This window comes from Lytechinus variegatus, chromosome 11 (assembly GCF_018143015.1).
Source record: "Lytechinus variegatus isolate NC3 chromosome 11, Lvar_3.0, whole genome shotgun sequence".
Classification (NCBI taxonomy): domain Eukaryota; kingdom Metazoa; phylum Echinodermata; class Echinoidea; order Temnopleuroida; family Toxopneustidae; genus Lytechinus; species Lytechinus variegatus.
This window is the reverse complement of record NC_054750.1, coordinates 16,231,334-16,257,576: the sequence shown is the minus strand read 5'-3', so window position 1 is coordinate 16,257,576 and position 26,243 is coordinate 16,231,334. Positions and strand designations below refer to the sequence as shown.

Genomic DNA, 26,243 nt, shown 5'->3' with positions numbered 1-26,243 from the left:
GCCAGGGTAAGAAGTCCTTTGGAAGCGCATAGAGACGTTATTGATAATGTATAATGCGCTATACAAGAAATTAAAGAACTGACTATTATTATTATTATAAAAGGTCAAATGATATGATGGCATGACCATCCCCTTGAAGTTTTCGTTCAACTTGTTCTATTTTCTTCTAATTTCTTTATTTCTTCATCAATTTTTATCACACTTGCCTGGGTCAAATTATTTGGCTTGGCCTTGGGTAATATCACATACCGGTATGTTTGTTGCCAAGGATGATGGGGTGAGAGGTCATCAAGGGTAAAAAGGTCAAGTTTTTGTTCAAATTGATATTTCTTTATTTCTGCATCAATAGTGTTTACACTTGGTACAAATGATCCTTGGGTATTTAATACCATTTGTGTGTGTTGTTGACGATGATCAGGGTCAAAAGGTCAAGATTTTGCTCAACTTCCTCTCATTTTTTTTATTTCACCAATTATGAACACACTTGTACAAATGATCCTTGCCAATACCACTTGTGTGGTCATGAAGATAATAATAATAATAATAATAAAGGTATATTTACCCAGGGTAGCCACTTCAGTTCCGAAAACTGTTCTCCCAGCGGGCCCTGCTACTATTACCCGGCTAAGCTAGGCTACCTTCTCGGTGCACACAGCTTTTTGAGGATGATTGAAGATGATTGGGTCAAAGGTCATCTATGGGTTAAATGATATGAGGTCATGTCCATTTTCATTCAAGTTTTTGTTCAACTTGCTCTCATTTCTTTATTTCTGTATCAATTTTGTTTACACTTGGTAGAAAGGATCCTTGGGTAATACTACATGTGTGTTCATGCGGATATTAAAAGTCATGTTGGGGTCAGAAGGTCATGTTGCATTTATTGATCACAAGATCAGGCGAGACTGGTGGTTCGTGAACCACCTTTTGTGAATTTCATCCATCTATTTTTTTTCACCAAGACACCAGATTTCCAGAAATTTTAGTCACATTTTTTGTAGACTCCCACTTCTAGAAATTTGGGTCAACATTTGGCAACATTCAAATATGGCCAATAAGCCATTAATTAGCCATAGTTAAGCCAGCCTTATGTTCAGTTAAGCAGGCATGACAATTAACTAACTTAGTAGGACTGTCTGGTGATTAAAAAAAATAATAAAAGCGGAAATTAAGCAGATGTCTGTAAAGTTTTGGATGTATGTTAAAATGTGATTTGCTGTATTGAACTATTGAGTTGAAATCAAGGAATTAGTAACTGATACCGTATTTGGCAAAAATCTATCTAGTAAGTTGAGTTATCTAGAGTTGTAATCTGATGTTCAATTTCTCAGGATGGTACCTGGTTTCATTTGCACACCATATATCAAGTCACATGTGTTTTTTTTTTTGGGGGGGGAACTGAATATTTTTTTGAAGATGGAATAGGAAGCTGAAAATTGAAAATTTAGCAAATTTGGATTGTGATATGAATGCAAAACTCTTATAATATGGGGATTTCAAAATTAGTGACATGACAGTGGAGGGACAACTCTAGTTGTTCCAATGCACAAAATCACACCTAATTTAATCTTGTTTTATAAGCCAGATTATTTTTGTCAGAATTATATGCGGTCTATGTTAATATTTTGATTACCAGTACTTATACTTAAAAGGAAATGGTGCTAACTTAGTAGAAAACATCAAATTCCTGAGTTGTCCCTTTAGATTATATGGTGTACCCAAGGGTTTTATTCTGGGTCCCTTATTGATTTGATCGATACTTGTCAGCATTATCACATACAGTTTTTGCAGATGACAACAGCATATGACTAGCTGATAAAAGGCATAAGAATTTGCTAGTGAAGTAGGCATGAATTGCAAATCAAGCATGAGGGGTGACAGATAGCCATGTGAATTACCTCCTCCCCCCCCCCCCTTATGCAGCAAGAGGCAAGATATTGATGTGAAAATATTCTCCTTTGAATTTACAGGTCAAGACCAAAGAGGGACTCGTCCCGAGTTGAAGTTCCTGCTCTCTTTTTAATTGTTCATCATAGATAACACCATGTTCAAGAAGCCATTTCATGTCAAGTCTAATGCTGCAATGAAAGGATCAGATAAGTAAGTGGAAACTTTTTTTTTATTTGAAAATTTTAAGATTGTCGAAACATTTTACATGTACAATTGTAACACGCGGAAACTGATGTAGAAAGATGACACACGACACCATTCCTTGTGTTTCGGTTCGTTTAATATCGATGAGTCGTTATATACAAAATTCCAAAATTTCCAAGTACAGGAACAAAAGATAAAGAAATAAAAAAAACCTGCAAGAACCAATGAGAATAAAACAATTAACTAGAATGATGGTATATGCTTGAAAAACATTGTGACTGTGACTCTAAGATAAAACATTCATCAATATGATGTCAAGTAGACTCGTAATAATAAATGATAAACATGTTTATATCCATTCATTAAAACTTATTCAATATTGCCTGAATTCAACTCATCTAATCACAAATTCAGTTCCTCCATCGTTATGGATAACTCTTCCAACAAATAAATGAAATACATCCATTAAGTGAAATTTACCAAACAACAATTAAAATATGCCAACAAATTAGCATTGAAATACAGTGGTTTATAAATGATAACCACTCACCCCAGGTGGCAATCTGGCCTAGAGGACCATATTTCATCTTGTGATAGCCTCACCTGCTACACGAATGTCATGTCAAATACCTTTAAAAGGAAAGTAACAATTATTACACATAGTAAGCAATTATTGTGACCCTTTACTCTGAAAACACAAAACTGAAACATTGAATTTACAATTCAATAACCAAAATCTTCAACTCTAAAGATCATTTTACTAAATCGTTTTACTTTACGATTAGAACCGAACACATTTTATATTTATAACTACATACTACAATCAAGTATACAAGTACAAGTAATTAATATAAAATATCACAAAAATCATCTGAAGTAACAAAGACAGATGCACAACTAATTAATTATTTAATTCACAAAACCCCTTAGAATAAGACAAATATGCTATGCTAGCATAGATAGCACTTTAATATAACCTAACCTCTTATTCCGAACAATAGAAAATACATTGTTAACCAACTTTATAAACTATTGTTCAAAACTAACAGAATTGACAAAATAATATCTTACCTATAATTCTGACCCGAAAATGAAGAAGCCTCTCTGCCTGCCCCATGAATGGGGTGCAGTGCAGGAGTGAATTGGAGTAAAATCCTTTCTCCCTTTTATGCAGTTATCACTTTCCATTCACAGATGCTAAGCCTTGACCATAATGATCTACGTCATACAAGCTCATAGCTCTGGAATGTGATGTTTTACCCAGAAAGAGTGTGAATCATACTTCTTAAAAAGCATGAAGATTGATAAACATTTCTACTATTTACTAATTCCTGTGCACTTCCTGTGAAGGCATCTATTACTTACAAACAAATGATTAAGAGCAATGAAAATATATGAATTTTCAATAAACAGTTCATTTTGACCTGTTACACAATATACCAAACCTCCTTATTTAACTAAAGCAAAATTGGTTGACACACTTTTCCTCTTGAAAACTAGGATTTTGTTTTCATTTCAATGTCCCTTCTCTCTCCCTCTCTCTCTCTTTTCTCCTTCCCCTCTGTCTCTTTTTTAAGAGGTGGTTCCTCAGTTCTCTAGGCTGATTATAAACAGAAAGGAATCTAGTAAAAATGTGTGTTTGTGTCCCTGCAAATCTAAACTTGTTCTCTTGAAAATTTAGTCAGTTTTGCTCCAATTGCCCTCACCCAGGTTAATTTTCACTTAAATGCCTTGGATTTAGATTTTTTTTACCATCATGACCTTTTCTATAAGCTTTACATATTTTCTTACAATTATGTAAGTTGAGTGTTAACACGAGTCAAATCTATCAGTTCCAACCCATTATAATTCTTCAAGCTTGACCATATTTTACATTGGATTGCTCTTTATCTTTTCTTCTTACTTTTCTGTCTGTCTCCGTCCCCAGGCGTAAGATGAAGAGCTCCGTCCTGCTGCAGTTCGGTGAAATCACCTCGGATCAGGTGGATTCCATCTTTCCTAACAAAGCCCAGACAACTTCAATGAAGATCCAGACACACACAGGAGAACATATGGTGGTCTACTGCGTAGATGGGGTGCCGGCTTTCTTCGAGAATGAGAAGGTTCTTTATCCTACAGGTAAATCATTTTCATACTATGAAATTATAAGACTTTTAGAAAGCCATATTTAAAGTAATAATGTTAGTGATAATGGATGATGGTCTTTGAAATCTACATCCAGTATTTAAGGGGTACATCCGTAGCTTAGGAAGTAATGTAAATACCAATAATGAACCATGTAAATACCAATAAATAAACAAGAATCTACATTCCAACTATCAATCAAATAGCGAAATTTAAATATTTTCTTATATTCATCTGTAAGGAAGAAGTGACAATGTTGCTTCCTTGTCCAACATCCTACTTCATATATTGAAAATAAGTCTGTGCTTGAATATGAAATGTCTATTTGAATTTCATCAATCACAGTTTACACGCTCTGGAAATGTCCATCATTGCTTCCATGTCTCACTACATTCCCTGCTGTAATAGAGAAGTTGATTGGAGGAGCAGGTATGTATTTTTGTGAGCAAGAAATTAAATTGGTAGTGGTAGTGGTCGTAGTGGTATTGGTGTTAGTAGTAGTGGTGGTAGTAGTGGTAGAAGTAGTAGTAGTAGTAGTAGTAGTAGTAGTAGTAGTAGTAGTAGTAGTAGTAGTAGTAGTTCATTCATTCATTCATTTATTTATTTCCATTTCTGGTAAAAAAAACATTCAAATACAATCAAATATTTACAAAAAGAAAACATATGAATATCAATACCAAGAATATGGGGGAGCCAGCAGAGGCCATTGGCCTTTCAAAGGCTGGGCTCCAAAGCCATATTGAAATATACATAATATAGAGAGAGAAAGGGGGGTACATTTATGTCTGAAGTAGTAGTAGTAGTAGTAGTAGTAGTAGTAGTAGTAGTAGTAGTAGTAGTAGTAGTAGTAGTAGTAGTAGTAGTAGTAGTAGTAGTAGTAGTAGTGGTAGTGGTAGTGGTAGTGGTAGTGGTAGTGGTAGTGGTAGTGGTAGTGGTAGTGGTAGTAGTGGTAGTTAGAGAAGAATAAGGAACTGATGTAAAGTAGAAGTTGTACAAGTATTCATAATATGATTAATAGCAGTTGAGTTGGTTTTTTTTCAAAAAATAAAGAACAAGAGGGAACAGAAGGATGAAAGAAAGACGAATACTAATAGTGTGGTACGGTATGTCACTGACACAGCTCCCGTAGGACTAGCGTGCCAAAATTGATTTTTTGGTTGTTTTGGCTTCAATAGGGTCCCCTTAGACCAAAAACGATGGGGTTCAAATTTTCAGACCCCTCCTTCCCTTTGTGGGGGGTCCTTTTTGGCGCCATATTGGCCTGTACAAAGCCCAATAGGATAATCCATTGTTTTCAACCTTATTTCTCACTTTTCTTCGCCAATTATATTTTTTAAAGTTGTGTGAGGTGTATGAGAATGAATATTTGATGATGTTGTGATGTCAATGTTTTTTAACTTTTACCACATGGGGGCGGACTTTACGAAAAATGCCCCAAAATTGTAAAATATTGCCCCCAAAATATTATTTTTCCCTTTTTTGGCACTAAAATTAGGACAAAAGGATTACAAAATGAAATAAATATGTCTTGTTATACAATCAAACAACATAGGAATATATCACATGTAATGTATATCATTATTTTTGGTCAATTGATGTAAAAATCATCCCCCATTTCAGGATTTTATGCAGTGAAAACCTTACTACAACACTAGAGGGCGCCATAACTTATGATAGCACTTACCTAAAAAAACAGATTCTAGGCACTGTAATTTTATCAATAAATTTGAAAGCTGACACATTTCAAGAGCAATTATTTCCAATGTAGATTCATAGTATGGGCATCTAATTTATTTTGATTCTACCCCCCCCCCCCTGGGGGCGGGGCAAAATGGCTGCCTTAGGCTGAAAATAAAAAAAAATCCTGGATTCTTTTTTTTTGTTTGTTACTTAAGTGACCTTAATTTGGTTTCTATTCAAAGATTTTTAAGGGTGAAGAAGTAAATCGGGAAAAGTTACAATGACCCAGAAATCCAAGATGGCTTCCAAAAATGGAGTTTAAAATGGCTGTTGATACTTTAGATGGACACAGCACATTTTATATACCTGAGATAGATGGAATCGGTGTCTAGACCATGGTTTCAACGATCAAAATTGGGACAAGAATACCGTTTCCTTTTTTTATTTATTTAACTTTTGGAGGCCATCTTGAACTCAACATACCGGGAGAGCCGGTGGTCCAGTATGTTAAAAATCCAAGATGGCTTCCAAAAATGGAGTTTGAAATTGCTGTTGCTGCTTGAAAACCCGATATAGTTTGTTCAATATCCGGCAATATGAAGGTGTGTGACTACCATGGAAAAGTGAGTCTAATAATACATTAGAAAAAGTTACAAGGAGAGTCGTTGGTCGAGTATGTTAAACAATAGAGTATAAAATAGCCACTGTTATTTACAAGTGGACATGTAATATCCATCAAGAATATGGTTTGATGTCTAAACCATGATTTTTAAAGTCAGAAAATTAGTTACAACCGTTCGAATGTTGTGGCCCAGTGGATTGGTCTTTTGACTTTGAAAGGGTCGTGGGTTCGAATCCCAGCCATGGCATAGTTTCATTCTGCAAGAAATTTATCAACATTGTGCTGCACTCAACCCAGGTGAGGTAAATGGGTACCCGGTAGGAAGAAATTCTCTGAATGCGCGAAGAAATTCCTTGAATGCTAAAGCGCCTAGGCAGCCCATCTAAGGCAGGGGTAATAATAATGGCAAGGCCCGCTGGGAGAACAGTTTTTAGAACTGAAGTGGCTTCCCTAGGTAAATATACCTATATTATTAATATTATCATATCATAACAAGGACAGTCATTGGTCTATGTCGGAAAATCCAACATGGCGTGAAGAAATCTGAGTCTAAAGTGAATGCTGTTACTTAAAAATGGACATAGTTCATTTAAAATTCACCAAGGACTTAGATTTTGGTGTCCACTCAATGGTTTCATGATTATAATGATACTTTCGACTAGTTACAAAGATATAAAACTAAAGATATGCACTTGTACATTTTGCCTAAAAATCCAAGAAAGTTTTCAAAATGGCATCTTAAATGATTCCTAAAACTCATTAATAATGGTCAAAGTTCATACAATATTAATATGTGAGGAATAATTTGAATGTCTACATGGTGGTATAAAGGGTCGGATAATAATAATAATATAGGATATTTATATTGCGCACATATTCACCTTGTTAGGTGCTCAAGGCGCTCCTATATTACCCGGCTAAGCTAGGCGTTCATAGCGCACACAGCTTCTTAAGGAATTACTTCCTACCGGTACCCATTTACCTCACCTGGGTTGAGTGCAGCACATTGTGGACCAGTTTCTTGCTGAAGGAAATTACGCCATGGCTGGGATTCGAACCCACGACCCTCTGTTTCAAAGTCCGAAGACTAATCCACTGGGCCACAACGCTCCACATTCAACAAATAACAAGGATATTTAGTTTTCCATTTAAGTCTAAAATCCATGGTAGATTAAAAAAATTCATCAAATGGGTGCTATTACAAAGTCATGAATCAATATGATAACTTATTCCATACATTTAAGTGTAGGCACCAAAATATTTCTCACAGGTTGGTATTGTTTGAATAATGTCTCCACTTTTAAGTAAAAATAGTCATTTTGGAACCCATTTTTAAAAGCCAACTTGGATTTTAAGGCAAAATGGATAACTGCATAGTCATTGTAGCCAGTCCTTAATAAATATTTTTAATTTCAACTCTTGAAATACTAGTGTAGACACCAAAATAACATTCCCAGGTGTATGTTTAATGTTCTATATCCACTTTTAAGTAATAGCAGTCATTTAAGTAATCTTGGATTTTTGATAAACTTGACATCCGACTGTTCTTTCAACTTGAAACAATACTTGATCCTTTAAACTCTAGTGTAGACACCAAAATCAAATCCACAATGTGCATTTTTAATGAACTAGGCCTACTTTTAAGAACCACAGTCAATTTAGACCCTGCATTTTGGAGGCCATATCGCATTTTTTGACATACCAGACCACTGACAGCCCTTATTTACTTATCCAAATGTCTTATTTGACCCTTGAAACCAGTGGTTTAGACACCAAACTTGTGGCCGTTTCATAGAGCTGTTCGTAAGTTAAGAGTAACTTTAAGAACGACTGGTGATCCTTTCTTACGCGCTAAACGATCGCCTATGGTGTATACCATTTACCAAAAGAAAGGATCACCAGTCGTTCTTAAAGTCGTTCTTATCTTACGAACAGCTTTATGAAACACCCACCTGATATCTCCCAGGCCGATATGAAATGAACTATGTCCGCTTTAAGTATCAGCAGCCATTTTAAGATCATCTTTTTGAATTCATCTTTGATTTTTGGACCCACCAGACCACTCACTGTCCTTGTAACTTTTTCAAATTTACTACTTCACCCTTAAAATCATTGAATCAAATTGCGGATTTTTAGCACACGGCAGCCTTTTTTGATGCCATCTTATATTTTCCAGGTATCCTGGGGTCCTTATATTCACTCTACCCTGTGTCAACAAATTATTTTAACTCCTAGACCATGGAGTATGAAACTAATTAGGATTCTAGGATGGATAATGAGTGAGTCGTATTCATTAATTTTAAGTGAATGGTGGCCATCTTTGATACTATCTTGAAAATAACCACTTTCCCTGATGCAGATTTTGGTAGATTTTTAGTATATTTTTCCTGAGGTCAATTAGTACTAAAAACTGTTGAAAAACAATGTAAGTTCGAAAGTTCTCTAAACATCACATGTTATTTCAATAATGATTATGTGCATGTGCGTGTGTATTTGGGGGGGGGGCTAAAAATATATTTTATGTGTTTCTTTCTGTCTATCAGTAATTCAATTCAATTCAATTCAAATTTATTTTCATTCTTCAAAATGATACAAATTGGAAATTAGCCGAGAATTATATAATTGACAATTCGAATTGAAGTCCTTTAATCGTAAATTGTACTCTAGAACGAGTGGCCGAATGGTGAAAGTTGTATGCCAGTCAGTGGGGGGGGGGAGTAGGGGATATGGTTGGTAGGATGCTCGTCTAACTTGAAGCCTTCAGATATAGGCATTCTAGCTGTCTAGGGATGATAAAATACCATAAAACAATTCATATTTTAACCGGGCGCAAAATTACTAATACTCCTGAATTTAGTGGGTCTTGATATAGGTGACCCCCCCCCCCTCAGGCAGTGGGTGAGGGTGGGGAAAATTGGAACCCTATCATTTCCTGATAGATTGGACCCAAGTGAATCCAAAAAAAAAAAAAAAAATTTGGCACAAAAATCCTGCAGGAGCTGTGTCATGATAACTAATATCATCATGATAAGTTATGGCGCCCTCTAGTGTTGTAGTTGGTTTTCACTGCATAAAATCCTGAAATGGGGGTGACTTTTACATTAATTTACCAAGAATAATCATATAAATTACATGTGATGAGATTCCTCTGTTATTGGACTGTACAACAAGACAAATACACTTCATATTGTAATCTTTTTGTCCTAATTCTAGTGCCAAAAAGGGGAAAATTATATTTTTGGGGTAATATTTTACAAATTTGGGGCATTTTTCGCAAAATCCGCCCACCGTATGGCAAAGTAAAAAATATTGACATCACAACATCATCAAATATTCATTCTTGTACACCTCAGACAACTAAAAAATAAAATTGGCGAAGAAAAGGGAGAAATAAGGTTGAAAACAATGGATTATTGTATTGGGCTTTGTACAGGCCAATATGGCGCCAAAACGGACCCCCCACAAAGGGAAGGAGGGGTCTGAAAATTTGAACCCCATCGTTTTTGGTCTAAGGGGACCCTATTGAAGCCAAAACAACCAAAAAATCAATTTTGGCACGCTAGTCCTACGGGATGACACACCGTACCGCACTATAAGGAAGTTGTTGGAGAAGTGGTATTTGATGTTATGATTACATGTATACTGTTGTTTTCATGATAACAAATGGTCATTTTCAAACGTGAGTGACACGACAATCGGAGAGGTTTAAGGGCTCATATCTTCAAACTTAAAGGTTATGAATCAATCATGACTACTATACAGTGCGTATCAAAAAAAAGTTTACACTTTGAAAAAGCCCTGGGAATTAAAAAATATACAACATGTGGGTAATTTTTTCACATATAATTATGGGTTTGGGTCTCATCTATCCAATGAAAGTAAAAGTTTTGACAGAATGTTACACTTGAGTGAGCACTCTCCATTTTTGTAAAGCTCGCAGAAATCTGTTTGCGCAGAAATGCTTGTTTTCACGCTGTGTCAAGGGGAAAGGGCGAAATCAAACTTACCCTGCGAAGCATTTCTCAAAAATTTCCCTAGCACCCTTTAGCCAATTGAAATGAAACGGATACATTCAAGCATTTTGTAACAATTTTGCTACCAAAATTTGAAATTTCAACACTAAGTAAGCACAACCTTTCCCCTTTTTGTGCCGGCTTGATCTGAGGACCTAACTGAATCTGAACAAAAGTTTATATCACACTTCTCCAGCATTTTTCACTAAGTTTTTATCATTTAAAGTTGGTTTACATTTCATTTTTCATTTAATACTTGTTTCTCCACACTTTTCCGAAGCTTGGCAATGATTAACAAAATGAAAATCAAGCCTTAGCCATTTCATGTAAATCACAGCTCAGTGTAAATCAAATATCGTCACGATGGCCTCAGTGTGTGGGGGAGTGGGGTGGGGTGCAATGCACTCTTCGAAGTGTTTTGGGCAAGGAAACAAGTTTAAAAAGGTAAAAGACATCTTCAAATCAATTTTACTAGCTACTTTCCACGTGTTCTTCATGATTAAGGTCTACTTTTATTTGCATAACTATTTCAAAGTTCTGCGCAAATCATTTTTCACCAACTTTTCAAAACTAAGTGGTGCTCACTCAAGCGGAAACATTTTTTGACAGTTATATCATAATTTGCTTAAATAGATCTGTACCAATGCTAAAATGTGGAAAGATCGTCAGGATATTACAAATATATAATTTTACAGGATTTTTTCTAAGTGTAAACTTTTTTTTGATACGCACTGTATTATATACAATGTAGGACTGGCATGGGCCACTACGAGTTTGATTTGAATTCAACAATTCGTTTAGTAGATATGATTAAAAAACGGTGCGTGAGTGACACGACAAATTTTGGACATGGGTTTCTGACCACTAACACATATGGTTGGATTCGTGCCCAAGTACTTGTCATGGAGTACTGTGAGTACCAGTAAATGGACATAAATAGTTTACCTATCTAACACATATAGTCAAAATCAATCAAACCTCTATGGAAAATGGTACCCTCCTATATACCGTGAGTGACACGACATCCAAAACGTGAGTGACACGACAAGTGCAAAAATACAACATTTATCTCAACATTGAAAGTATTTTTTGCATGATGTAGAAGAGTAAAATACCATTAAACAAAAAAACAAGCTTGATTACATAATAACTGCTTTCTTTAAAGTTCCGAATATGTCATCCTGATGTTTTATTCTTGGGTTATGGTCATATTTGCCCATCAACTCACATTCCCTATACCATACCACATTGTCACACTAGGGCTTCTACCACTCTCCTCTTTAGAGGAGAGGGGGCACTTGAAGGAGGTTATGAGGTCTTGGCATTGACATCAACTCAAACATTCTTTTTGTGGCCTGATATCATTCAAAACTTTAACTCTTTCTCCCTATCTGTATATGAAAGTTTACGGGTTTATACAATTCAGCATCCACAACGGATGGAATAATTTTTCCTTGTAAGAAAGGTATTCTCAATAGTCACTCACATCATCTGGCATGGTCTGGTAGCCAATGATGTCATGTATGACTCCTCTTTCTTGAAATATTGGATTACAATATTATCCTCCTTCAATGTCTTTTTTGGTACCAAACCACAATCACGTTGCTGCACACTTCAGATGGACTATCAGCAAATCCTTGAGAAACTTGGGAATTCAACTCAACAAGCATAGGTTTTCTCCTGAACACTGCTTGTATGTGGACCCTCCCAAGGCAATACATGTAGGCACTGTACCAAAATTCAGAGCTATGCTTTTAGCTGGAATCTTGTAAGTGCCTTTTCATTGCTGATTATTTGATCATATACCATACGGGAATCCAGGGAAAGCCACAAGGTGAAAGACGCAGTCAGTACCTGATTCTTGCAGTCTGCTACTATTACAACTACATGTACAAGTCATTAGCCTTTCCTTTTCTAAGCCCTTGGATGTCACACTAAAATCCAATTCAGCATCCCAACCAGGCTCCCTTTATACCTCAATAGCTTTTTCCCCTCGAGGTCCAGCTCTGATCTTATCAGGGTACCCCCCCCCAAAAAAAAAAAAATTGATCTACTGGTACATGGCAACCCATCAAAGTTGCTCAAATCAAAATGCGGTCTCAGTTGGGACTTGCTGGGACCTACATGAACATGCATCATTTTGTTGTAATGAATATTTGTAAATGCAAATCTGCTCTGAACACACATCGGCCCGCTTACGGTAGTTTGCTGTTCAGACCCTACATGTAGTTAATCACTAGCGGTATGAATGGTGGCCGAACAAATAATGATTTTGAACTTGGCATGGAGCTGCTTCAAGCAATATCCAAAATGTTCTATCAAATCTCAGTACATTCTCACCTGAAATGTTTGTTATCTTGCAAATTTGTTTATTTCATGTCCTGGAATACAAGCTTTATGGCAAATGAAAATGTTGATTTAATCAATCAGAAGGAAAAGAAATTTTTTTTCTTTTCCAAATTTGAAAAAATGTTTGGTGTTCATGGTGATCTCTTATATCTCATGTACACTACTTTACCACTAAAATTTCTGCAAATTTTAAAAAAGGATCCCTGACTTTTCTAGCTATGAGTATAACAAAGAAATAACATTGCTCAAAAGAAAGGTGAACTTTCTGCTCATTTCTGTAAATGGAGACAGAGAATGTTCGAGTAATACCTAGGTATGACTTGAACCATCACCAACCCTTTATGCATTGTATGTCCATTGCTAAAGTATAGTGATTTTTTTCTCTTGATACATTCATAATTTTGTGTTGATTATGTTGTTATATTCATAATCACAGTACATTCACCAAAATATGAATTAGGATCTGAGTCTTCACACCAATGGAAAATTGTCAGGATTTTTTAAACCAAGGCAACCACGGAGAGGAGAGAAAATAGATGAACTCAATGTCAAATTCAATATTTCCATAAAAAGGAGTAAAATTAGGAAGATGGAGGAAATTATTAGCCTAAAATAGGCCTAAATGATGTCAGGAACAACATTCTGACTGAATCCCTGGTAAAACGCTTCAAAAATTACTGGATGTCCTTTTTTATACACAATATAATACCGTGAGTGACACGACATTTCGTGAGTGACACGACACAACTTTAACAGTTAATTTTAGCTTTACCTTAACACATTGGACCAAGTTACTTTATATACAATAAGGTACAGATAAACTGTATTTGCTCCAGTACTGGGATAAATTAATTTTAAGAATACACAGCTCTAGAAAACTTTTTGCATTTAAAACGTGAGTGACACGACAACCAGTTTTGAAAACTTTGAAACCCAATTTTTTTCAGAAAAACACTTCACAATTTTTTTTGGGCTATTTAGGAGTTAGATACAATTCACAGCTTGTATCTTGCCAACAAATGTGCTTCTAATACAAATTTTATATTGTGATAGGCAATATGTGAATTTTAATGCAAAAATCAACATTTTGTAACATTTAATTTCCCTTGCATAAAATTCACTGTATCTCAAGACATAATTAATAATTTTATGTAAATGAAATGGAAAAATATACTTTAAGATGTCTAGTTTCAAAAAACATTGAAGCCTAATGATTTCTAGCAAGTTTAAATTTTCACCCCCATGTCCACTTTTGTTTGAAAATGACCAAATATGATAAATGATGATTGATTATAAATCATGATGACCCTGTGAATTTACATTGATCATTATTTCTTATGATACCTTTCTTCAGATCTCATGCTACCAGGGGTAGTCGTGTCAGAGACGGGACTTCCCCTTCTGGAGAAATCACAAGTATGTAGTGTGAACGTTGTTGGTAACCTTGCTCCTATTGCTATAGGAACTGCCTCCATGTCATCATCAGATATGTTGGGTTGTGCCATGAAAGGAAAGGGAGTGTTAACACTGCACTGTTTTGGTGATCACCTGTGGTAATACTACTACTACTGGTATTATGTTATATTTCTTCCCCAGCTATTTTCTATTCCTTCCTCTTCTCTCCTCCCCTCTTCTCTGTCCTTCCTCGATTGCATGTTTCTCTTCAATCTCTCATCTACTTGTTATCTATTTCCATAGTTGAAATTGAAATGTTTCAATCTCTTGATATCTTGTGGAAATAATTGCAATTCCCAGTGTAAGGATAAATTTCATCTTACATCGCTGAAATAATTTAAATGTATGGCACTGTTGACTTATTTTTTTCTGTCATATTTTTCTATAGGCCTACATATTTGTAATTTGTGTGTGTCTATTGTTTGAATATTTAACCAGGGAATAATTTTGCTCAACTAATTTGATCAGCATTTTTTGGTTTTAAGTGAAAATCCTTTTCTAGTTTGCCATAATTATAAACATATTTTTGTATAAAAATTAATGTTTTATTGTAGCAAAGACAGATAACTTAATAATATATTCTACTATAGATCTCTAGATAATTTTGAAAGATGAATCATTTATATTAAATAAATATTCTTTTGCGAATGAAGATGATATATTACTAGGCCTAATATATAGATTCTTCTACCTTGTTCCTTTATCTTTCCTACAATTACAGGGCAACTGGTGGCAAACTAAAACCACCACAGATCGACCCGATCCCTCAAGACTCGCCATCGCACAGTGATAGCGCCACCAATGTTGAGAACTCTGCAGGAAGTGATAACAAGACAGACAGGACTGAAGGCCTAGATGGCCAGAGTGCAGCTGATGGAGATGTATGCCAAGGAGATGAAGAGGGTGGTATCGAGGAAGAAGTTGCTGGTCTATCGCTGGGTGGAGGAGCAGTCGGAGGAGAGGAGGTAGTGGAAGAAGATGCAGCGGAAGAAGTTTCACCCGTAGGTTAGTGGTGGTGGCAAAACTTTGGATGTGCCTTTTGTTTTATCATGTGCTCAAATGACAGTATTTTATAGTTGTCAGTTGCATTACACTTTTGCGTGTCTTTTTTTAATACTTGGTACTGTCAGTTTTTTTAGGGGTCAGTCTTTCTGTCACAGTTATACTATCAATTTATCTTGACACTTACTTACTTTACTTATGCCTATCGCCCCTCCTGGGACATAGGCCGTCAACCAAGTTCCTCCAGGCAGAGCGGTCATGAGCCAGCGTCTCCAGTTCTTTCCCATCCCATCCTTTCCCATGAGGCCCATCCTTTTAGCATCTGCCTCCATGTCTGTGCGCCATGAGTTACGATGCCTTCCCCTTTTCCTTTTTCCTTGAGGATTCCAAGTCAATGCCTATCTAGTTATATTAGGCATTGGTTTCCGTAGGGTGTGGCCAATCCACCGCCATCCTCTCTGCAAGAGCTCTGCCTCAATGGGTTGCTGGTGAGCAATCTCCCACAAGTCTTGATTACTAATTACCTCAGGCCAGAAAATTCTGAGGATACGCCTAAGACAAGTATTGATGAAGGTCTGTATTTTCCTAATAATGGCAACAGTAGTTCTCCATGTTTCTGCACCATATAGGAGGACCGGCTTGACAACTGTGTTGAAGATGCGTATTTTAATGTTCCTTGGTAGTTTTGTAGATCGCCATATGTTATTTAGCTGATGGAATGCTCCCCTTGCTTTCCTTATCCTTATTCTTACATCTGCATCTGTCCCACCTTTCAACCTCTTCCAGTGATTTATCTTCCAACCTGATGGCAGATTGATTTGAGGAATTGATTCTTAAAATCTTGCTCTTTGTTTGGTTAACATTTAGTCCAAGGTGACCTGACTTATCTCTAATGATGTCAGTTTTATCTTGCATCTGCTTGTGAGTGTGTGAGAGCAAGGCGATGTCATCTGCAAAATCAAGATCATCCAGTTGCTGCCATAGAGTCCACTGGATTCCATTCCTCTTGTGAGTGGTGGAGGACTTCATAATCCAGTCAATGGCCAAAAAGAAGAGAAAGGGTGAGAGGAGACACCCTTGTCTTACTCCTGTCTTCACATTGAATGCATCTGTTAGCTGCCCTCCATGAATTACCCTGCATGACAATCCCTCGTATGAATTCCTTACAAGATTGGTAATTTTGTGTGGTATCCCATAATGTCTCATAAGCTTCCAGAGTGTTGGTCGGTTAACGCTATCAAACGCCTTTTCATAATCAATGAAATTAACATAAAGGGAAGAGTTCCATTCCAGTGACTGCTCCAGGATTATGCGCAGAGTGGCAATTTGATCAGCACATGATCTACCTGATGGAAATCCTGCTTGTTCGTCTCTCAGGTGTGGGTCAACAGCGTCCTTCATCCTGTATTCTGTTGAAAACCTTCCCAGGCCTTGACAGTAAAGTTATTCCTCTATAGTTTGAACACTGACTTAAGTCCCCCTTCTTAGGTAGCTTAACTAGATATCCCTCTTTCCAGTCTGACGGGATGCTTTCCTCCTTCCAAATACTCTCAAATAAAAGATATAGCATGTCCACACTGGCTACCAAGTTGGCCTTCAGTGCTTCTGCTGGAATGCCATCTGGTCCAGCAGATTTTCCATTTTTCAGCTGATTTATGGCCCTTCGAATCTCTCCTTTGGAAGGTATACTACAGTCAATGTCCAAATCATGGTTAGCTGGTTGTATGTCTGGTGGGTCATGTGGATCTGGCCTATTCAGTAGTTCCTCAAAATGTTCCGCCCATCTTTTCTTCTGACCCTCTTTGTCAAGGATAGGTTGTCCGTCCTTGTCTTTAACTGGTCTCTCTGACTTAGTAAATTTCCCTGACATTTTTCTGATTAATGAATAAAGTTCTCTTAAGTTTCCTCTTTTAGATGAAGTTTCAGCTTCATCTGCAAGACCTTCAATGAACCTTACTTTGTCTTGTTTTATCCTCTGTCACACAGACTTGTTAGCCTCCCTATACTCTCTCTGCGCTTTGGATTTCTGAGCTCTTGTGCGGCTATTGTTGATTGCTGCTTTCTTTTCCCCCCTTTCCTCCACTTTCTTCAGAGTATCCTTTGTGATCCACTCCTTGTGGTTGTGTTTTACAGGACCTAATACTTCCTTACACGTATTTGTGTATGTCTCTTTGATTCCTTTCCATGTCCCTTCAACTGTTTTCTCTAATGTATCCTGGAGTACTTCAAATCTATTGGAAAGGTTGATCTTGAATTTGTTGAGTTTCACTGCCTCCTTTAACAAAGTAGTATTGTATCTTTGGCGTTTTGCATTCTGTCCTGCATAGTCCCTCCTAAGTTTTAACCTTACTTGTGATACCAGTAGATGATGGTCTGAAGCCACATCTCCTCCCCTCCTTGTTCGAACATCTTGCAAAGAACTACGGAACTTCTTGATTACACATATATGGTCTATTTGATTCTCAGTTGCCAAATCTGGTGAAACCCAAGTAGCTTTGTGTATGCGCTTGTGTTGGAAAAAGCTCCCTCCAATAACAAACTTGTTTGCAGCACAGAAATTTGCAAACCTTTCCCCATTGTCATTCATCTCACCCAAACCCTTATCTTGACAACTGAGGCTTTAAAGATAAATACCAGTTTTGGTAACAATCTCAAAATGAGTTCAGACAGATTCCAATAAAATTACTACCCAAGTGTTTGTATGTATGAATACACGGAATTCCATCATATGTCAGGTATTTTACTGAGCAATATTAATATACTGTCCCACATGTTTTCCTGTGTTAGTAATCATCAGAATATTTGGTTTTTCGGATAAAATTTCAAGATTTCACAAAGATAAGTTTATTTTAAGTTTATGTTCAATGTACCAGATGTAGATTGATGATATTGTGGCAATTAACCTATATTTTAAAGACTCTTTCCTGAAATAATTGTTTGCTGCAACTACTGTCTTTTTCCTTTAATTCAATACATACACAATGGTTGTAGGTTGTATATTGTGGATGCTGTGACATCCCAAAAATCTGTTAGTCTCATTACACAAAAAGGAAATGTAAAAAACGTGACTTTTTACTTACTTTTTAATAGTTCTTTTAAATCAAAACACTTTTGCCAATATTAATACCTGTAAAACATTACTTACAATAGAAGTGTCAAATAAGACATTTGAATGTGTGAAGCAACTTTGAGATTCTCTTGTGGATAGAAAAAATCTGGTCAGTCGCATTACAGTCAGTTGCATTACACTTTGTTCGGCACCACATAGTTGAGATTTTTTAACCTTTCCCGCAACCTATATTTGAAAATTTTCTTTTAATATGATGTAAAGTGATGACCTTCAGATTATCCAACTGAAAAAAACAACCCATTTTCTATTAAATTGAAATGAAGTAAAAAAAGTACATGCAGTCCCATGAATATATTTTTTTGCTTGGTTTGGATTCTCCTATCAAGAGATGCATAAGAATTTTTTTTAATGCTTATTAAGATCCTCCTTTGTATTTATGAACTTCCAATGAGTTTTAGTAGAAAATATTGATCAAGAATTTAAATAGAGCCAATATTAAATTTTGGAAAAATGTCTGCTTTTGCTTGGAATTGCCCATATACTTTTTGGCCATTTGTTCTTCATAGTACCTTAAGCACATAAATGGAAATGGTGCCGTGTGAATTTCATGTTTTGTATTTTCTCTGAACAGTTTGAAGAAAGGATATAAAAAACTAATTTGGCGGGGGATATCTGGGTTTCAAAAAGAAAACCACATTTTTGAAAAGTTCAATATCTCTTCTTTAATTTGATACCTAAATTACAGAAAATGGTTGAAAAATGAAGAGGTTTTACAGGCTGGCTTTCAAACTCACTCGACACTCCGTTTTGTTGACGATCAGCCATGCATTAAATCTATTGTTCACCATGCGAAAGCTTCTGTGGGAAACCGGTGAAAACACATTTATCTCATGAAATTATGGAAATACAAGCCTTATTTTAAATGGCCAGAACTTTTTTTTTCTTGACCATTTTCTGTAATTGAGGTACCAAATTAAAGAGCAGATATTGAACTTTTCGCAAATGTGGTTTTCCTTTTGAAACCCAGATACCCCCTCCAAATGAGTTTTTGGTATCCTTTCTTCAAATTGTTTTTGCTCACTCATGCGTGAATAATAAATAATCGAAGTAATATGAGATGAAAGAGGAGATTCTAAGCTTTAAATTGGTAGGTCATTTGTTTATTATATTTATGATTAAGTTATGATAAATAATCGCTAAATCTCGGTTTTGTTTATTCTGGGATGTACTGTATAGGAAGTAAGATCAATTAAAGTTTGTGTCAAAGATAGTGGGCTTATCTTTCAAAATAGATTGTTCAATCTTCATTATAGTAATGTAAAAGAAAAAAAAAGATAATTTCATAAATTCAACAATCAGAATACTGATGTTAATGCCATGGTCTTGTATTTACAGATGCCATGGATGAACTTCTCCGCCAGTGTTTATTACACAGTCTCAAGAAAAAAGTGAAGCCTTCAGACTTGCCATTGCTGACGAGCTCATTGTATAGGAATTATATGCAGACATGCGGGTAAGTTCAAACTTGATTTGTCATTTCCCTCAGTCTTATATTATATTAATTCTTTTGTTTATTAAGTCTTTCACTCATTCATTCATTTCAGTTTATTTAAAAAAAAATGAAAAAATTGAGAAGTCTAAAAGTAAATGCTTTCTGTTCATCCATCCCTTATGAGGAACTGAAAATAAATAATTAAGTCCATGGTAACTAACATTACACATAAGGCACTTTCAGAACATTTTGTTGACTGTAGTTATGTAAATAAATTTCTTGTGGCTTGGAATTAGTGTAGTTATGCTAGTTAAAGAAGCTTAAGGAATATGTTGTAAAATTTTCACCAATTCTTTGTTGCTAATACAGAAAAGCACCTTTCATGCCCCTTTGGAATTACCCTTCCGCCACCCGTTATCCTCTCTTAACCACATAGAATTGCACAAATTGCATGTGTAAACTCTTTAATAATAATAATAATAATAATATGCAACATTTATATAGCGCTTGATACAAATGTTTCTAAGCGCTGCATACTATTACCCCGGCTTTAGCACGGCTACCCTGATCGGGTGCATCGAGCATTCAAGGAATTCCTTCCTACCGGGTACCCATTTACTACACCTGGGTCGAGAGTGGCAAATGTAGATAAACGCCTTGCCAAAGGGCGTTAGTGCTGCGGTGGGATTTGAACCCCGGACCTTGTGGTCCAAAGTCCGAAGACTTATCCACTGAGCCACAGCACCTCTACGTAATTATATACAATGACATTTACTCAGTGACTAAAGAAATTCTACAGGATGTTATCACTATAAATATAGACTTGGAACTTAACAAATTATTGTTATAAGCTACCAAAATCTTTGCATCTGATTGGCTCAAACTTTGCTCCCCTCTTTTTGTAATTACTCTATGTTAGTCCAGAAGGGAAGAGTCTAGATCTGAAGAAATCTAGCTACAAGAAGTTGTCCAAGTTCCTGCAAGCCATGCAGGAGAAAGGTCTGCTAGATGTGAGGGAGTTGCGCGTTGGTGTTGATAGCATCACAGCAATCCACAAAGACCATGATGAGTGAGTTATTCAGCATTAACCCTAATTTTATCTACAAACAAAAGATTTCAACTTGTTGGAGAATCTGATTTAGTGAGTCACTTGTGGTACATGAAGTTATGTGTAACTTACATTTAACCCTATGAAACACCCCCTCATCCCCATATTCATTATACCTAACTCTTAGCGTTCTCAAGCCAAGTCATGCTTGCCTGCCTAAAATCTTACATATAGCTAAGGCCCATACCATATTGAAAAGAGTTAATATGCAAATAACTTTGCATTTATGGCGGTTACCATGGTATCAGGCTCAGCAGCCAATCACAATCAAGGTTTCCATTTTAGTTACCATAGTGGGGAAGTTATCTGTTGTAACTCTTTATGAAACAGGCCCCTGATCCTTGGTAGTTCAGGGGGGTGTTTCACAAAGATTTAAGTATGACTTAGGTCGCACTTAAATGTCGACGCGTACACGATATGCAACGCGCAATCTTATTGATCAATACGCAGTAGTGCGCGTCAGCTTGGCATGATCTGACCAATGCTGTTATGCCTTTTATACTGCGCGCAACTAGACACTTAAGTGCGACTCTAAGTCATACTTAAATCTTTGTGAAACACCCCCCTGTTTCCTCTACAGAATACGATCATTTGTACCTTTACCTGATGCAAGCGATCCTGGTGAGCAATCTGACGCAGCCTCCAACCAATCCTCAAGCTCGAAGGCACCTGAAGGACCCCCAGAGATCAGGCAATTCTATGCTGTATTACCCAACCAAGTACCAGTACTCCAGCACAGTGGGTACAAGTAAGTGTAGAGGATGATGTAATGATAATTACTTTATTGATATCCAGTTCATGAAAAAAAAACATTTTTAAGGGTTCCTTAATAAGCAATCAATAAGAAAGTCACTAGTGAATGCCCCTCAAAATGAGAGCTGGCCTAGCAACATGAACCAATCCTGCAAAGCCACAAGTTAATAATCATGATGGTATACGCAATAGGCCTGTTTACTCAAATTCACATCACATCAGGTATGGAAATGAAGGACTTCTCCTGTGGATCCTCCGGTGCTTCGGGTAATTGACAATTAGCTAGACAGTTTGAAGTTGTGAAAGTTTACCTGCATTGAGATATGGAGGTTTTAAATCTTTCCTCCACCAAAACTTGTCCAACAGATCTTTAAATCTTTCCACTGATATAGCTTCCACTACTTCTGTAGGCAGTCTGTTGCAATCAGAAATTACTCTTTGGCTGATCAATTTAATACTGACTTCCAACCGAGATCATCTTGTGAAAAGCTTGAACTTGCGACTTCTTAATTTATCTATTAATCAATGTATGATATTTGTTTTTACCAACAGGAGAGGTTGTTGGATGACGAAAGAAGATGTCAGGAATGCTGTAACAGCCTACATCAAGAATGAGAGCTTGGTAGACCAAAATGATTATAGGTAATGACCTTTTCATTACAGTGGTTATATATACCAGGGCTCAGGCTGTTTCATAAATCTGGTAGTAGGTTATGCACGATTAAAGAACTACATTATTTATGTGCTAAATGAAATGCCCCCATTTTTTTCTTATTTGAAACAGTGGGAGTGAATTTTCATAACCCTGAATCACGTTTTGATAAATGGTAAAACATGTCAGATGATTTGTTTGCTGATGAGGATACAAAGAATCTGATTTGACCCCCCCCCCCCAGGTTACCAATGATATGTACGGTAACTTCATGATTAACTATATGAAAAACTGCGCAGCGAATTGTTCAGAATGCTAGTAATTACAGATTTCTTCAAGAACTAATTATTGTAAAAATAAATTATCATTAGTCTGGAATATAAAGTCAGACATGGCTGGAAATGTTGAAGAGTTTGACAAATAGAAATATTTTTATCTCTCTTTGCATCATTTTTTTAGGGGGTAGGTCTTTTTATTTAATTTAGAACAGACTCAATCCTTTGTGATGTTGTTATAAACAAGAATGAAGGCAGTGTCGCCCCTCCCCCAGTAATGTTACTGTAACTGAGCTTATTGCTGATTGCTTTTTTTTTAAATCTTTCAGTCGTGTTACACTCGACCCTATTCTCCACGATGCTGTTGTAAACAAGTCTGAAGGCAGCATCACTCATCTAAAATGGGATCAGCTTTTCACAAGGTAAGCTTATGTTTTTAATTATTAAGCGTTAAATCCTCTCTTTATATCCCCCTAGCCTTGAACATCAGTTTAAGTTAAAGTTTCCAGTTTCCAATGAAAATTTCACTGAATTTTGTACAAACACAGAATTTCACAGAAAACACATTTTCCTGGCTGAAATATTTTAGGCCAAAATTTTTCAGCAATGAAGAATATGGTGAAAATCACGAAATCCATTAACCAAATCCTTGCATCAGTGGAAAGTCTGCTGAGCAACTTGTTAGCAATGATTCAAAATTGTCTAATCGTATGTTTTGCGCATGTTACAGAAGAAAACAGAATTCAATGTTTAGAACACAGTAGAAAACAGAATTTGCATTTACAAAATATAAAACTGCTGACTCTCTAAGCTAATTAGATAGTTCCTACCTACTCACACACGAATGTTAACAAATATGCTTCTTATTTCTCATTACTGTAGGTTTTTACATAAGATGAATCCCGGATATCAGATAGTCTTCCCTGGCGAGCTCCCAGCTGGAGTTCAACCTCCGATCCACAAAGGCCAGGTCCAGCCAATCATACTAAAGTTAGACCGCAAAGCAGGCAATAAATGGGTAAGATGTGGTATATTATGCTCTATGATCCAGTCAATCGTTCTGAAATCTAGTTTTCTAACCAATCCTCAAAATCAGGCTATTTATTTCATTGTTTATGTAGGCAATTGTTATTTTTAAGCTGAAAGTCAAACCTTGAAATTCCAAATCTTTATCATCTCTTCAGAAATTAAAAACAGGATGTGTGTGCTGTGAAAGAGTGAATGATATGAATACTGTAGAATGTAAAGAGCTGAGACCAGCTATATTATCTTCTTGCGTGAGGCTTGGTTCATGTAATGTGTGTTTTAGTACAACCCAACTGTGAACAAATTCATTTTCAGTTATAAATCAGAAGTGTGTATTAAAAACTTGCACTTTTTTATTTATTATTTATTCGGCACTTCTAGGATAATGATTGTGAAGGTTCGTAAGGTCCTGTATCTGCTTTGCCATTGATGAGACTTGCTTAAAGAAATGATCACCATTGCATGTTGAATAAATATACCCTAGATTTCATACCGAATCCTACTCTTAATACCTTCTCCAAATTGCCATTGATGCCAGTGGCAATTGGCTGCAATTACCCCAGTTGTGGAGGTGCCGTGGCCGAGTGGTCTAAGGCGCCTGGCTATACATGGAAAATCCGGGGTTCGATCCCCAGCCGCGGCACCTATGCCCGTGAGAAAGGCATTTAATCTACAATGCACTTTTATCCTGCTTTCAAATAAATGGAAATGCTAATGCATTATTGGTAACTCGGTGTGCACTTGTTTAAAAAAAAAAAGAAATTACCCCATTTACTGTTTAGTGCACCCACTGTCACTCAAGTCTTTATATATTCTCCACACTACAATGAACGTGTAATCTGCTGTGACATTTCTGGCCAATTAGAGGCATGTACTCTGTAGGGCACCATACATATAGCACCCTTATATTGCCTGTTCTTCCATTGTTTGCTCATTCTCTTGGGGGCCCACTTTTCATTAAACTTGTTATAACAAGTTTGAAATAACAGTTAAAAACTACTGAAATCCTTGAATCTGATTGGCTGTTGGTAAATATGTTATAGTAATTGTGCATATTGTAAAATGTCTTTATGAAACAGGGCCCTGAAGATTGGCAAAATCATTGCTGAAACATTTGAGTTGGGTGATCTTCTGCAGGACCAACAAATGCCCAAGATAGATGCATTGGGTGACTTCAAGTCCGGTGTTGGCCTTGGTGTTGGTGTTGAAATTTGGATTGCTTCCCCTGACTCCAAAACTTCTCCATAGTTTGCAAAACTGATCCAGATCACATTATTGACACCTCAACAACTAGTGACTTACCTTTCTGGACCATCTTCATTTTAGGTTTGGCGTTATAATCGTGTAAAAATTGACCTAACACCAACACCAAAAGGTCAACACCGTACTTGAAATCACCCATTGTGTACAGTGAAACCTTTACACTGATTCTATGTACTTTTGTACGAATTCCTCCATAGATCACTGTGATCCAGAACCTAGAACAGTTCAGCCTGGACCCCAAGGAGTTCGCCCACCGGTTGCAGATAGCTGTAGCGGCCAGCACTACGGTGACTGAATGCTCCAATGCCAAGCTAGGCCTACAGGTCACCGTGCAGGGCAACCAAATTAAGTTCCTTGACAAATTTCTAACAGGTAATTATAAGAAATTTTTCTTTTAAGGATTGCAATGGTGATGTTTGAGTAATGTAAAGACATATTTCCAGAATTTAATTTCTGATTGTGATACACTGAATTCTTCATGCAGGAGGGCTGTTTTATGTCACTGTTCATAAAGTTCCACACAGCATTACAAATGGCTTGAGTATGGCAAGCCAAATGTGCCTTTCTAGCATTGGTTAAAGTTGATTCAAAGTGGTACCCTTTCATAGAAACATGCTTTAAGTGCTTAACAACATATTAAATAAATGGCAAAAGGTAATTCTGCATACAATATTCTAAGAGGGTATCACAGAGAAGAGTAATAGTTTCATAATTACCACAGTAACAATGCTCAACAATCAATCAAAACAAACAAGTCTTTAGATGTGGAAGTTAACATTAGATGGCAAAGTTAACATTAGATGGTCCCGTAAAAGTCACTGCTTTTTTGTTCTAGATTGCACCATATACCTCCTAAAGAAGTATGAATGTGGATTTGCTATAGAACATTAAGAAGTTGTGGCTGACTGAAACAGTTATAAAAAAAATGTTTTATTTGTTTCTGTTTGTGTTGGTGCAGGTCACTACCAAATCCCTAGGAGGTATATCGATGGTCTTCAGCAGACTGCAAAATCCAAAGGAAAAGGAAAAAGATGATGAAGGCCGTCATTATTGGGTTATATTATTTTATGTAACAACGATATAGAACTTAATATATTTATATCTATGCATGATAGATTGTATCAAAACATTTTGGAATGATTTTCATTTTGATTTCCCAAGTTATTCTTAACTTTGTCATTTGAATACGGACTATAAAATGAATAAATTTATGACTAATAGCGTTCTTAAAGGACAAGTCCACCCCAACAAAAAGTTGATATGAATAA

The 26,243-nt window shown here is 36.4% G+C and overlaps 1 protein-coding gene across 1 annotated transcript; it reads left to right on the top strand.

The window, feature by feature from the left end:
* Nucleotides 1–1,942: 1,942 nt before the first annotated feature.
* LOC121424032 (eukaryotic translation initiation factor 2D-like) lies at nt 1,943–26,243 on the top strand. The gene is made up of 13 exons (XM_041619605.1): nt 1,943–2,097; nt 4,019–4,209; nt 4,561–4,644; nt 14,234–14,432; nt 15,056–15,339; nt 19,802–19,919; nt 20,818–20,967; nt 21,587–21,754; nt 22,312–22,401; nt 23,016–23,108; nt 23,569–23,704; nt 25,173–25,347; nt 25,934–26,243. The coding sequence occupies exons 1-13, from the start codon at nt 2,042–2,044 to the stop codon at nt 26,008–26,010; spliced, it is 1,821 nt and encodes a 606-aa protein (XP_041475539.1). The 5' UTR covers nt 1,943–2,041; the 3' UTR covers nt 26,011–26,243.